We start from the raw sequence: 13472 nt of genomic DNA, 5'->3' as shown, positions 1-13472 counted from the left end.
AATTATTACTCCAATTTCAATTATTTTACATTAGACTCTTTTATTTCAATTATATAAATATAATCACTAAAAATATAAGACTAATTTCATCTTATTTAATAAATGTGATTTATTTAATTGCTAAATTTCCTATTTAAATTCTTGGTCTTTACAACTCCACTTCTTCCTGATCACATCGTTCTATTATTGAAACAAAAAGATGAGGAAAATTCTCTCATGTGCTACTTCCTTTTTGAAACTTCCTTACGCCACTCCCCCAAACGTCTTGCGTCGAAGGACATGACCATAAAATATGCCTAACAGATTCAAATTCCCTTTCACATAATTGACAAGCTATATCTTTCACCACCTTCTGAAGATAGAGATTCTCTTTTGTTGGAAGGATGTTTTTGCAAGTCCTCCAAATGAACATGTTGACATTTTTTGGGACTTTAAGTTTCCAAACCGTTTTCCATAGAGATTCATTCTCTTTGCCATAGGAGCCCTCACCTAAATTGCGAGCTTGTATATCTGTCACCATATGGTAAGCACTTTTAGCCAGAAAAATAAAAAAAATAAAAAATAAAAATAAAAATACCATTTGTAGTGCAACGCCATCTCAAGACGTCACGTGGTAGTAGAGGACTAATTGAGATGGATGTTATGACCCTTGCTTCTTCTTCTTGAAAAACTTCTGCAATAAGTGAGTGATTCCAACCCCTTGTGATTGGGTCAATAAGCTTGGCAACCCTAGTATTTGCCGAAAGAATTCCCCTAGGAGATTGCACTGCAAATGAAATAGGGGTAGAAAGCCACCAATCATCTCATATTTTAATATCTTGTCCATTACCAATTCTCCATATCAACCCCTATTCCAAGCAAAAGGGGGTCTCGTTCCCACAACAGACTGCACAAAGGAAACATGGGGATAATACTTTGCTTTTAAAATACTGGCTACCAAGGATTGTGGGTTCTTCAGAAATCACCAGCCTTGTTTGGCTAGCAATGTGCGGTTGAATAGAACTAAGTCCCTAAAACCCAGTCCACCCTTGTTCTTAGCTGAACCCATCTTCTCCCAACTCAACAAGTGGATCTTGGTGTCTCCACCAAAATTTTTGCATCATCCCATTGAGTTCTTTACATAAAATAACAAGCAGCTGGAAAACACTCATGTTGTAGGAAGGTATAGCTTGGATGACTGCTTTCAACAAAATCTCCTTGCTCGCCTGATAAAAAAATTTATTTTTCCAATTGCTGATTCTATGCAACACTTTGTATTTAACTTTTTGAAAAGCCTGAGTTCTTGATCTCCCAAGTATCATATCTGTTAGTAGTTTGGAATCAAGACAAATTGGTGATCTCTTGTCTCTTAGCCTGGCTGGTGTTCCTGCCTAAAAAGATTGAAGTTTTATTCATATTGAGCCTCTGTCCCGAACTCATTTCATACTTCTCTAGGATCTTCATCATTCGCCACCATTCCATAGAATTAGCCTTACAAAAAAGTAGGCTATCATCCGCAAAAAAAATAGGTTAGTAAGGTGTGGACCTCTTTTGGAAGTGGGGACGCCTATGATAATCCCCGCCCTCTCTATCTGAGTAATAAGGGAACTGAGAGCCTCCGCACATAGTAGGAAAAAATAGGGTGATAATGGATCCCCTTGGCGTATACCCCTCGAAAGTTGGATGGTCCCCACTGGTTGACCATTGACAATAATAGCATAAGAGACAGTCCGAACACATTCCATAATCAACTCAACCCACCTTTCAGGAAAACCAAGTTTTCTCATCACAGCTTCCAAGAAGTTCCACTTCACCTGGTCATAAGCTTTACTCATGTCAAGCTTAATACCCATAAAACCGACCTTGCTCCATAACTGAGTCTGCATCGAATGAAGAGTCTCATATGATATTAGCACATTGTCAATCATCAAATGCCCCAGTATGAAATTATATCATGCAATATCAATTTAAGTCTATTGGCCAACACCTTTGAAATAAACTTATAAATCACATTACACAAGCTAATTGATTGAAATTTTGTCACACTACTAGGGCTTCTATTTCTTGGAATGAGAGCTATATGTGTGGCATTGATGCTCTTATCCAAGTGACTAGAGTTGAGAAATTGAAGCACTGCATTACATACCTCCAAATGAACCGTTCCCCAATTTTGTTGATAAAAACAAGTAGAAAAGCCATCTTGTCCAGGGGCTTCAAGATGAGCCATTTGTTGTAAGGCTTGGCTGATCTCCTCCACCATGAAATCTTCCAACAATCTCTGATTCATCATTGAAGTGACCCTGCAGTCCAAAGCTTAAATGCAGCTTGCAATTTTCTGCCTTTCAGTGGCTGTGAAGAGATCCTTATAGTAGTCGGTGAATGCCTTCTTGATCTCTTGTTGTGTGGAACATAACTGTCCATTCCCATCCTTAATTTGAGAAATTTTACTATGCCTGCTGCGCTAAGTAGCTGCCATGTGAAAAAACTTTGTGTTCCTGTCACCAAATTGTAGCCAATTTTCTTGCCCTCTGACGCCACTTCAAGTCTTCTTGTTCCAAAAGCAAATGCAGTTCATTACTGACCTCAGCCTCTATTTCTGAATTGTGGCCTTGTGACCCCATCTGAATATTCTCCAGATCCTTAGTCCTTTGGCGAATATTCTCCTCAATCTTGTTTGCAGTCTTCCTCACCCACTTTTTTAATGAATGACGACAGTGTACAAGTTTCCCATTTAACGTTTTCCAACCATAGCCCGAGATGATTTTTTCCTTCCAGGATTTAGACACTAGGTCTTTGTGATCATGATACTTTACCCAACTTGCTTCAACAACTGTGGTGCCATCTCATTGGTACCTTTGGTCGAAATGAGACACATAAAGGATGATGGTCTGAGCTTCTTCTTGCCATAACCACCACGTCTATTTCCCCAAAAATCTCAATCCATTCCTATATAGCAAAGCCCCTATCCAATCTCTCCTTGATGAGGTCAGTACATGGACACCCATTGCTCCATGTAAACTTTAAATCATTGTAACCTAAATCCAACAAATGACTTTCTTTTACCACTGTTCTGAATACTTCCATTTGACTGGGAGCCTTTGGAAAAGCCCCCTATTTTTCTAAATTGACTAGGATCTCATTGAAATCCCCCATGGATAGCCAAGGCAAGGGTTGTAACTGGGCCAAGTGTTTCAACAATGCCTAAGACTCTTTGCATTTCCAGCCTGGGCCTTCATTGTTATTCTAAACTATGGCGTTGATATGATGCTCCCTATAATTCTGGATGATCACTTAATCTTCACTCCTCCACAAGAGACTAAATACCCCCACTTCTACCTATACTATCAACCGAAAAAATATGGTCAAAACCTACCTTATGTTTCAGAAAAATACTCTTCGAACTAGATAACTTGGTTTCCATTAGGAAAACTAGATTGGGCTTATTCTCCTTCACCATTTGGCAAAGGTCTCTAACTGACCGGGGGTTCCCAAGCCCCTAGCAGTTCCAACTCAAGGCACTCATGGTTGTTGGCGGGGCTGGGAACCAGCCTCCACCATTTTGTCCAACTTGAGATCAGCATCTCCCAAACACCTTCTTTCTTTACGTTTTCGTAGATCATTAGTTGCTCCTGCCCCTTATTCATTATTCCTCTTCCCTGTGGTAGTAAAGCCAACTTTTGTTGGGATATGAACTGATACTAAGCGTGCACGTTCCTTCCAGCCGGGAGAGCAGACACTAGAAGTTTCCGGATATTTAGTATTAGACTTGGGAAGTGTTGGATGCACAGATTGCTCCCCATCCTTATTCTTAACAGTAGGCGCATGAATGTGTGGTGAGGCTTGTTCTTTAGCTGCCACGAGGAAAGTCTGGGGCTCTTTTAGAATGTGTGGCTTTTGTTGACTATTGCTCGGTATTGCATCAATTCCCTCCATCTCGACAATATTGAAATTATTCTCAAGTTTGCCCCAAATCATTTTTCCGGAATTTGAGTCCCACCTCCCCAAGAAAGAAAATGGTGATTTGCCTACTGTAATGCCCTACGATCCCGCCCTGCTCCTCGCACCACTTACTTCTTCCCCATTCTTCACCTTATCTTTAGCCAACTGATCCGTTACACTCATATTAGTAACGTCCTGTTCTTTACTACCAGTAAGTACAACGCCTTCCATGCCATTAATGGTGCAAGGTGGAGATTTAAACCTTGATTTTGTAACGGTAGCATTCAAAGACTGATTCGCATTTCGCAACAGCCATGCTTTCCTTCTAAAGATTCTAGTTCATCGTAGGTGGCAGTGGCTGATTGCCGCCGAAGGATGTGCTACCACTCCCATGTCGATAGCCTTCTACATTATCCTTCACTAAGCTGGATCCATTTTGTTTGTTAACAGATGACTGCTAGGAGATGCATCCTAGAAATCTCCATTCCATTTACATTCGTCAGAAACGAAATCCTCATGCTCCATGGCGACGCTGAGGAGAACTAGCACGCAGCCAAGGAACGAATTGGCTTTCCTCTTCCTCGGCAACATGAATTCGCCGACCTGCATTCCTTCCACATCCCTTTAAGCCATGTTTGATTATACCACTTCTGCAGCAGTACTTTGGGATCTTTTCATACTGAAAAACCACCCACATTGATTTCCCTTTCAAGTCGATCATTCTTCCACAAGATAATGGTCTAGACAGATCCAAGAGGATTTTGACCCTCAAGAACTCACCCCAACCCACTCCATCTTCCGCAACGTCCACTTCTTCGACTTTTCCCACTGATGATCCGATTTGCATCCCAACCTCCTGACTCATGCAAGCCAAAGGGAGGTTAAAAATTCGAACCCAAAATGCAGCCTTATCAAAGTCCATTTGCGTTGGAAGGGTGAATCCATCAAAATTCGCTAATAAAACCAGGTGTCCGTTAAAGGTCCACAGGTGTCCTTCCATCACCCTAGCTTTGTCCCAATCATGTTCAAAGCCAATAAGGAAGAGATTCTCCCCTAAGACTCTAAATATGACAAAACTTGTGGGCTTCCATGCTCAACTCAAATGCAGCTTGATGATATCTTTTGGCATTGTTCGGTCAGCAATAATCTTGCCCACCAAACAGGAATTCCCACGATCCACAAGAGGATTGAGAGAGTGGTCCACAATCGAGACACCTTCACATTATTCTTCCAAGAGTGTGAACTTTCCCCACAAAGAGGATAATTCCTCATCCATATTGCCTCTATGCCCCATTCTATTCAGCAAAAATACGAACAGAAGAAAGAAAACTCTTAATCCTCAATAGATTAGAGTGAGGAGAATGCTTCACCTATAGACTGTACAAGAACCAGCCGAGAGAGAAGGAAAAACAGCTGATATACATAGAAAGTTATGCAAAACAAAAATGAGTCTGTTTGGTAAAAAATCAAAAAGTACTTTAATTTTTTTACTCTAAAAAATGGCAAAACACACTTTTGAAAAATGATTGAAAATGAAACTTCTTCTCAAAAATTGTTTCTGAATATAAAAGCTCTACTTCCCAACAAAATTAAGCTCTTTTACTCAAACAGAATCTAAATTAACGAAGTAAAGGCGAAACACACTTCATTAACCCACATTTGTAAAGGATACTAACCAAACCAATTAGAAAAATACAAATATGATTATGGATGGTAATTAAATAGTTGAATGCTCTAGGACAGACTGTGTTGTTTTATTGCGACACTTTAGGATAATATTTGTTCCATGTAATCAATCACTCAGATGGACTATAAAGTCACATAGTAGGGCCATTTTCATCATTGATTTTCATGCCAAGTGTATGCCTTATTTATCCTTGTCTGTATGTATCATTGATGTTTGTTGAAATCCTGGTAGGAGTTACTCCTGCAGCTAGACCAGTATTCAGCTACAAGCTTAGAGAAGGAGGAGTTTGTTTCCATAAGCTTCCAAGGCTCATCATATTCTAATAGTTCCCCTGTAGGACCAAACCAACCAAGATTAGCATATATATATATATATATAGAGAGAGAGAGAGAGAGAAAGAGAGAGAGAGATCATATTCTAATAGTTCCTCTGCAAGACCAAACCAACCTAGATTAGCATATATTTATATATACACACAGATGATGAGGCAGTCGTATAACAGTCTACTAAATAGCGCTATTCGTCTATATATATAGCCAAAATAAAAGAGATTTAAGTATAGTTCCATATAGATAAGAGAGGGAAATCAAAAGCATACCATAAGAGAGCACCATGACCATATCACTATCAATAACAGTGGGAACTCTATGGGCTACCGTTATCACCGTGCATTCTGAAAATTCCTGCCTGATAATTCTTTGTAGAATGACATCTGTTGCAGAATCTATGGAAGCAGTAGCTTCATCAAGCACTAGAATTTTACTTCTTTTAAGAAGGACTCTGCCAAGGCAAAAGAGTTGCCGCTGCCCGACGCTCCAATTTTCACCTTCATCACTCACTGTTAAACATAGTCAATGAACAATGTTACACATATTTCTTTAACACATATTAGAGAAATGGACAAGCTTAATTCTTATAATTTGTTCAAGTAGAGGATCACAAACTAACCAGAAGAGTCTAGCAGATTAGGTAGGTTGCTGATTGTTGACTTAAGCTGACACTTCTCAAGAGCCTATAGATGAAAATGTTAGCATGACAAAAATGATCCACAAGAATTTCTTCAAGATGAGAATCATTAAGCTCACCTTCCATATTTCATCGTCAGAGAAAAGACCTAGAGGATCCAAGTTAGTCCGGACACTGCCCCTGAAAAGTGTTGGCTCTTGAGGGATGATGCTGAGTTTCATCCTTAAATCCTTCAAGCCAATGGAGCATATATCTACCCCATCTACAAGAATTTTCCCGCTTGCAGGCTCTACTAAACGAAACAAAGCACTTATCAGCGTAGTTTTTCCGCTTCCTGTTCTTCCCACAACTCCTACTCTAGTTCCTTCTTTGAATGTGCAAGTGATTCCCTTGAGAACTAGTGGAGCATTTGGACGATATTTTATCTAAAACCAATAATTGGAGTCATATTCATCGGTTAGTGATTGGGAATATCAGTGTAAAGGACACCAAAGAAACTTCAATAGATAAACTTAAACAGGGATATGAATTCAATTAACTTCCTTACCTTCAAAGCTTGCAATTCTATCCTACCCTTTGAAGGCCATGAAGATGGGGGCCTCTTGTCCTGCACAATTGCTGGAGGTTCCGGTGGTATGTGCATAAATTGTTTGATTCGTTCAACTGAGACAATGTAGTTTGACAAGTAGCAATACCATCGTGTAAAAAAAATTTGGGTGCCTGTTACTGACAGCGCATAAGAAAGAGAAAGCCCCACAAGCCCTGTAGACCATCCAAAAATGAAGGAATTATGATTAAAATCTTAAGAGTCTGAAAATTCCTTGCTACGACAAAAAGGGCAATTCTAATGATGTTACCTGGAGCTATAACACCCTTAGGAAGTAAAACAAGTAAAAGTGCTGCAGTGAAGAGGGTCAAATTCTGAAGTACTTCTATTCTTAAAATTAACCACTCCATGGTTGCATTTGAATAGAAGAAAAGCCCTGCATCTGTGTCAATTAACTTTAGATAGTTCTGGAAAAACCTGTCCACCATGTTAAAAGCTCTTATTGTCACCACTCCAAGTGATGTCTCACTTGCATAATTCATAACTGGTGCTTTTGTAGTTCCATTGATCCTTATCAGTTCCCTTGCAGAGGCTTGATAATACCCCTTTTAGCAAAATCAAATGATAGCTTTGTCATTCCATGACTGAAGAAAGAGATTTAAGAAATCAAGAATATGAATACTTGGATCTACCTGAACGTATCTTGTAGCTATGGTAGCAAAAATGGCTACAATGAGAACTTGCCATGTGACCGAAGCCATAATTCCTATCGTAGTCAGGAGTTCAATACCAGCAGCTACTATAAAGATAATGGAGAAAGGTATGTCGAAATCCAAAATACTCAGGTCTGATGAAGCCTGCAAGAGAGAATTAATAACATGAATGTGCAAAATGAGTACTGCCTCTAATGATAAATACACTTCCGAGGGTACATAATACAGTATACGTTTTTATTTGTGGTCGAGAAATAGTTAAGTAATCTTACTCGGGTCAAAATCCTCCCAACAGGGGTCGAGTCAAAGAAAAGCATGGGAGCTTTAAAGATAGCATTGGTGAAACCAGAGAAGAAGGCACTAGAAGCTTTTAATCCAAGATGGGCTGCAAAGAAAGACCTTAGATATACAAAGACAGCACTAAGTGTTGAAATTGCAGTGTAAACTCCAATCAAAACGCCACTACTGATTTTAGGAATTTCAATTCCTAGAGCTAGCCAATAAGTTGCAGCAGCCTGAAGAGCAACAAAACCAGACTGAGCTATAATGCCTAAACAAAGCAGAAGCAATCCCTTCGAAACAAGGATATAATCCCAGAATGGCTTCCATCCAACATCACCAATCTCCCTTTCTTCTTCTTCTGTTAGTTGTGCTCCTGGTAAACCCTTTGCAGCAATCGCCCCCTCGCTATTCTCCTTAGTGAGGGAAGACCCTTGAGACTCCTCTGGCTGAACCGTATCTACCTTCTGAGATTCTCTTTGACTTGTATCAGCTGAAGGATTCAATACTGTCATTGCATCTCTATGGGCATTCACAAGCTGTTCAAATGCTGTCCCAGCCATCAAGAGCTCCTCATAGCTTCCCGATTGAGTAATTTGTCCACCCTCCATAACCTGGAAAGTTAGGAAAGAAGACTCATTATTTACAACAAAAAATATAGGTGGATATTGTTAGAGAATATATTTCCTATATTAAAAAGAAATATATTAATATCATATTGTACGTTACTTACCTTTTTCTATGATTGATTGTAATCAGGTTTGATGGTAAATAAAGTAAGCTAATTTATCAAAACATTGTGTGTGGTAAATACTTATACCAGATTTTTATCAACTTCTGAGAGAAACTCCACTTGATGTGTCACTAGAATGACAGTTTTCTTTCCAAGGGCAGCCATGACGCAATCCTGCAATTATATATTTCGATTTTATTAAATAAACTGTATTCAAGATGAGAAACTTCAAGCTTGTTTCTCTTACATTAAATAAAAATGCAGCTGTATGCGCATCTACTGCACTAAATGGGTCATCGAGGAGATAGATGTCAGCATCACTATATACAGCTCGAGCTAGTTGAATCCTCTGTTTCTGACCTCCACTCATGTTAAGCCCTCTCTGGCCTATTTCTGTGAGATCACCATTGTTGAAAGTATTGATGTCCTTGTCTAAAGCACATGCTATTATGGCCTTGTCATATCTAGTCTTGTCCATAGGCTTTCCATACAGTATGTTATCACGAATCGTCCCACTTTGGATCCAAGAAGTTTGAGAGACATAGGCGATGGATCCAAATACATTAACCTGTTTGTGACCATCAAAGACAAAAATTAGTGACATAAATTCAGGAGCAAAATAATAAACTACGGTTTGATTTTGCACTCACTGTTCCTGAAATTTTGGGTATTTCCCCTAGTACAGCATAAAGAAGTGATGATTTCCCAGCCCCAACTGGCCCACAAATAGCAACTTTCTGCCCCCATCTTATTTCTAAGTTCACTTCTCTTAGAGTTGGAATTATTGTTTCCAGATCCCAACTGAAGTTGCCTGCTTGTATTTTTACACTCTTATCCGACTTCTGAAAGGGAATTCTCCTCATTTCATCTTTTTTTAGCTCGTCATCAAGCAGAAAAGCATTGAGACGATCCAAAGATACCTTCACTTGGATCAAAGAAGAAAGAGCTTCGGGTATCATTCTGACAGGCTCCCCCATGCTCCTCAATGTTGCAAGAACTGTGAAGATAGTGCTAGCATTTATTGGGGCACTGTGAAACATGGCACATCCCATGAAAACTACTGAAGAAATGATGGTTGGAGACATCCAATACAATAAGGTACCATAAGCCTTTATAAACTGTGATTTAGTCAACCATTTGAATTCGTTGTCACGGAGAGATTCGATCAAAATCTTGAATTTCTCTTCCCATGATTGCAACTTTATGATCTTCATGTTGTTTAGGACCTCAGAAGTGGATCTCAGTCGCAAGTCTTGGGCAATCATCAACTGAGACTGACACTTCTGTAGCACTTTTGCAAAAGGCACATTAAGGAGTCCACAAATGAGAAGAGGAACTAAACCAGGAAGAGCACCAAGGCCTACAACCCCAAAAAGAACGCCAATGGCTAGGAAAAGCTGCAATGTGAAGCTCCATGTCAAATGGAACCACCATGGAAATTCACCCATTCGATAGGCATCGACTGCAATATAATTCACTATCTCCCCAGTTGAGTGCCTTCTCCTTCCCAAACTTGAAAGCTTTAACTGCTTTTCGTAGACTGCCACCATTAAGGCTGATCTCATCCTCATTCCTGACCTCCTTGAATTGAAGAACCAGTGCCTCTGAGACAAAGATTCTACCACCTTGACAACAATTAGACACCCCACAATAGAGAAACCTTCATCCAGATTTCTCTCATTTTGATTCGAATAATTTACGAAAGCATAGAGTATTAGAGGAGCAGCAACTACACAAATTGTTCTAAGAAATGCACAAATGCCTATGAATACATTCTCTTTGAAGTAGACTTTTGCAATAGCCCAAATAACCAAGTTCCGTGTATTGTTCAAGCCCATCTCCCTTGAAAGAGTATCCCATGCATGAGCAAATTTTTGGTAGGCAAAGTTGGCTTCATCTTCGGAAACTAGAGAGGGAATGTCTTCAAGAGCTAATGGTTTTGAGTAGCCCAAGATAAGCAAAGGATTAATCCAAGAAAATGACAATTTGCTAGGAAAACTGGCCTGGCCTAATCCTGTTTGGTTTTTTCCAGTCTTTTTGGCCAGTAGAGGTTCAGATAGACTGCTGTCTAGATTATCTTGAGAAACAAAGTGACCGAGGTTCCTAAAAGCACAAAGGAAAAGTAAAAAGTTGATAGGCCAAGGCACCACGTCCAAAATTTCAATGCTATGTGTTCGCAGTAGAATTTGGATATTCAGAGCTGAAACCAATGTAAAGGACAACACCCACCAAACAAAGTTCAGAGCCCTGATCCATTTAGACCATTGAACAAGCAATGAAACTGTGAAAGAGATCCAAACCAGTCCCCTAACCAAGTAAACCAACCAGCTCATATGATTGAATTCATCATTTTTGGCAATTAAATTCCATAAACCGGAACTAATATAAGCAATGCTAAGAAGAGCACAACAGATTGAAAGTACTACCGAGATCCAATCTTTTCTAGTGCTACTTCGAGTATAACGTTTTCTTATAAAAGCTACGAGCAAAAATAGGTAGAAAGCACAGAGGAAGAACAGATTTACACCATCCATGATTGTTCTTTGAATGCAGTAAGAACTCAAATCAAGCTCTCCTTCACAAATCCATGAGAACCCCCCTACATATGTGTCGAAAGAGAAACTGTAAGAATCATGAAGATTCATGCTAAACACAGGAAAGGTGAAAAACATCAAAGAAATATAATAGTCATGATAAAGGCTCGATCGATCGTGAATTGTCTAGCATAGTACAAAAGATGTTTTTCAAAAATTTTGCAGCAGCTTGCCAAAAAGATAAGAATAAATCAACTGCAAATCATTGCAAGAAAGCAAGACAAGAAACAACTACCAAAAAATTAAAAAATTAAAAAATAAAATAAAAAATAAAATAAAATAAAAAAACATTGATTGTGTGACAATCACTGTCCACGCTCCATTGTAACAGCAAAATCTCAAACATCGATCCTTCAAGATTACGAAAAAAACATACATGAAGTCTTTACTGAATTAAACCTTAGAAGAAGAAAACCTAAAACCCAATTCACTACATCTATTAATGGTGAAAAAAGGCGCACACACACACACACACAAAGAAAGAGAGAGAGATTGGACGCACCAAGTGAGCTCCCGAAGGAAGCCATTATCATTGACTCAGCAGCAGTACTCCAATATGTAGGAGGAGCTCAGGTATCAAAGACGAACAGTTCGTTCATTGGAAGAAGAATCCCACGTAGCCTCTTCCCAGCAAGCCCCCGAGTCTGTCATCAGAATTAATCTCAGACGTTAAACAATCGCTCACTCGTACCCCTAGACAGTCATCCCATGTTTGTACTTGTCCATAATGCACGTCCACACAAAATTAACCATTAATGCAGCGGTCCTACAAATGCTATATAAACATTTTCGGCTCCTTTTCTTAATGTTTTTTGGAACTTGTCTTTTTCTTTTTTTCGTTTTTTTAAGCAGAAATTTTTTTTAGTATTTTGTAGTGTTATATATTTTGGATTGTTTGTTAATATATATATATATATATATATATATTTTGTTTACAATATATAAAACAAAAGAAAAAAAACTTTACAAAGAAAGTCGAAACATGAGTAGTAGAGCTGTAGAGGGTAGAATTAGAAAATTTTTATAAAGAATTAATAAAGAAAAATTATTAAACTAATTCATGATATTCAAATTTGTATCAAAATCATTTTTAAGATACAAAATTTATATTAAACATCCTTTTTCGTCCAATTTTATTCATTTTTCTAATAAAACTCTTATAAAATTATAGTTTTATCATCAAAATAAAAAGTAAAAAATAAAATGAGGGATTTCCCTAAAATCCTATTCGACTTGGACGGCCTCCCCTAACAAATGAGGGATGGTTGACCACCCCTTTGTAAAGGAGAAGTCACCCCTCACCTGGTGAGGGGTGGCCGGCCAGCTACTCTTCTTTAAGCAGAAACTTTTTGCATGGTCAAGATTTTATATTATTGTATTTAACGGTGTACATAATATCATATTATTTAAAAATTTTAAATAACATTGCAACTTATACACTATTAGATTGATGAAATAAAATTTTGACTATAAAATAGCTAATCTCCAATTCTCCCTCACAAATATTAGAGGTTGGCCCTCTTTTTTTTTTAATTTATTTTTTTATTTGTAATAGAAATATAATTTTACAATAGCTCCATTAGAAAAATAGACAGAATTTGTACGAAATTGGATAAAATGATCAGTTTGCTCCAAAAAGGAAAAAAAAAAATACACTTAACGGTACCCCTTAACTTAACACTTCTTTGACACTAAAATCTCCAAACTCTAAAAAGGCGATACTCGACCTTCTTCAACTACAGCTTCGTTATAGTTAACACCCTCTATTAACTTCTTTGCCACATTGAACCATACCTTGTGGTTCGGGATGTGGTTCAGCCACCTCTTGTTTCACTTTTTAGGATGGTTCAGCGACCATTTTAATCCTTTTTTGGTTTTTTTTTTTTTAGTAGTTTTTATGGCTAATTTAAGTACCAGTCCGGGCCGGGTGGATACAGAGATCCTCCGGTGCTGGTTGATCCGGTTGACCCAAATAATTATCGAAACCCAGCTCAGTTGATTCACGTAAAGCAGTTGAATTGATTCTTCTGATGTA

General features: G+C 38.5%; 1 protein-coding gene across 1 annotated transcript; it reads right to left on the bottom strand.

Annotated features, from left to right (window-relative positions):
• Window positions 1–5602: 5602 nt before the first annotated feature.
• On the bottom strand, window positions 5603–12152 carry LOC133862231 (ABC transporter C family member 8-like). Its single transcript, XM_062298003.1, has 12 exons — window positions 11940–12152; window positions 9494–11442; window positions 9091–9411; window positions 8931–9017; window positions 8104–8724; window positions 7811–7975; window positions 7429–7723; window positions 7119–7333; window positions 6691–6996; window positions 6554–6617; window positions 6204–6443; window positions 5603–5936 (listed from the first exon to the last, which is right to left on the bottom strand). The coding sequence occupies exons 1-12, from the start codon at window positions 11968–11970 to the stop codon at window positions 5809–5811; spliced, it is 4422 nt and encodes a 1473-aa protein (XP_062153987.1). The 5' UTR covers window positions 11971–12152; the 3' UTR covers window positions 5603–5808.
• Between the last annotated feature and the right edge of the window lie 1320 nt (window positions 12153–13472).

Source organism: Alnus glutinosa, chromosome 3 (genome assembly GCF_958979055.1).
Source record: "Alnus glutinosa chromosome 3, dhAlnGlut1.1, whole genome shotgun sequence".
NCBI classification, from domain to species: Eukaryota; Viridiplantae; Streptophyta; class Magnoliopsida; order Fagales; family Betulaceae; genus Alnus; species Alnus glutinosa.
Note: the sequence above shows the minus strand (reverse complement) of the source record. Positions and strands in the feature narration are given on the sequence as shown.

Excerpts from the sequence above, each read along its gene's own strand:
- LOC133862231 (XM_062298003.1), bottom strand. The coding sequence starts at position 11,970 with ATGATAATGGCTTCCTTCGGGAGCTCACTTG. Across the intron at positions 8,725-8,930 it reads CAGAAGTTGATAAAAATCTG|GTTATGGAGGGTGGACAAAT; the intron begins GTATAAGTATTT and ends CTAACTTTCCAG. Across the intron at positions 6,997-7,118 it reads TAGAATTGCAAGCTTTGAAG|ATAAAATATCGTCCAAATGC; the intron begins GTAAGGAAGTTA and ends TATTGGTTTTAG.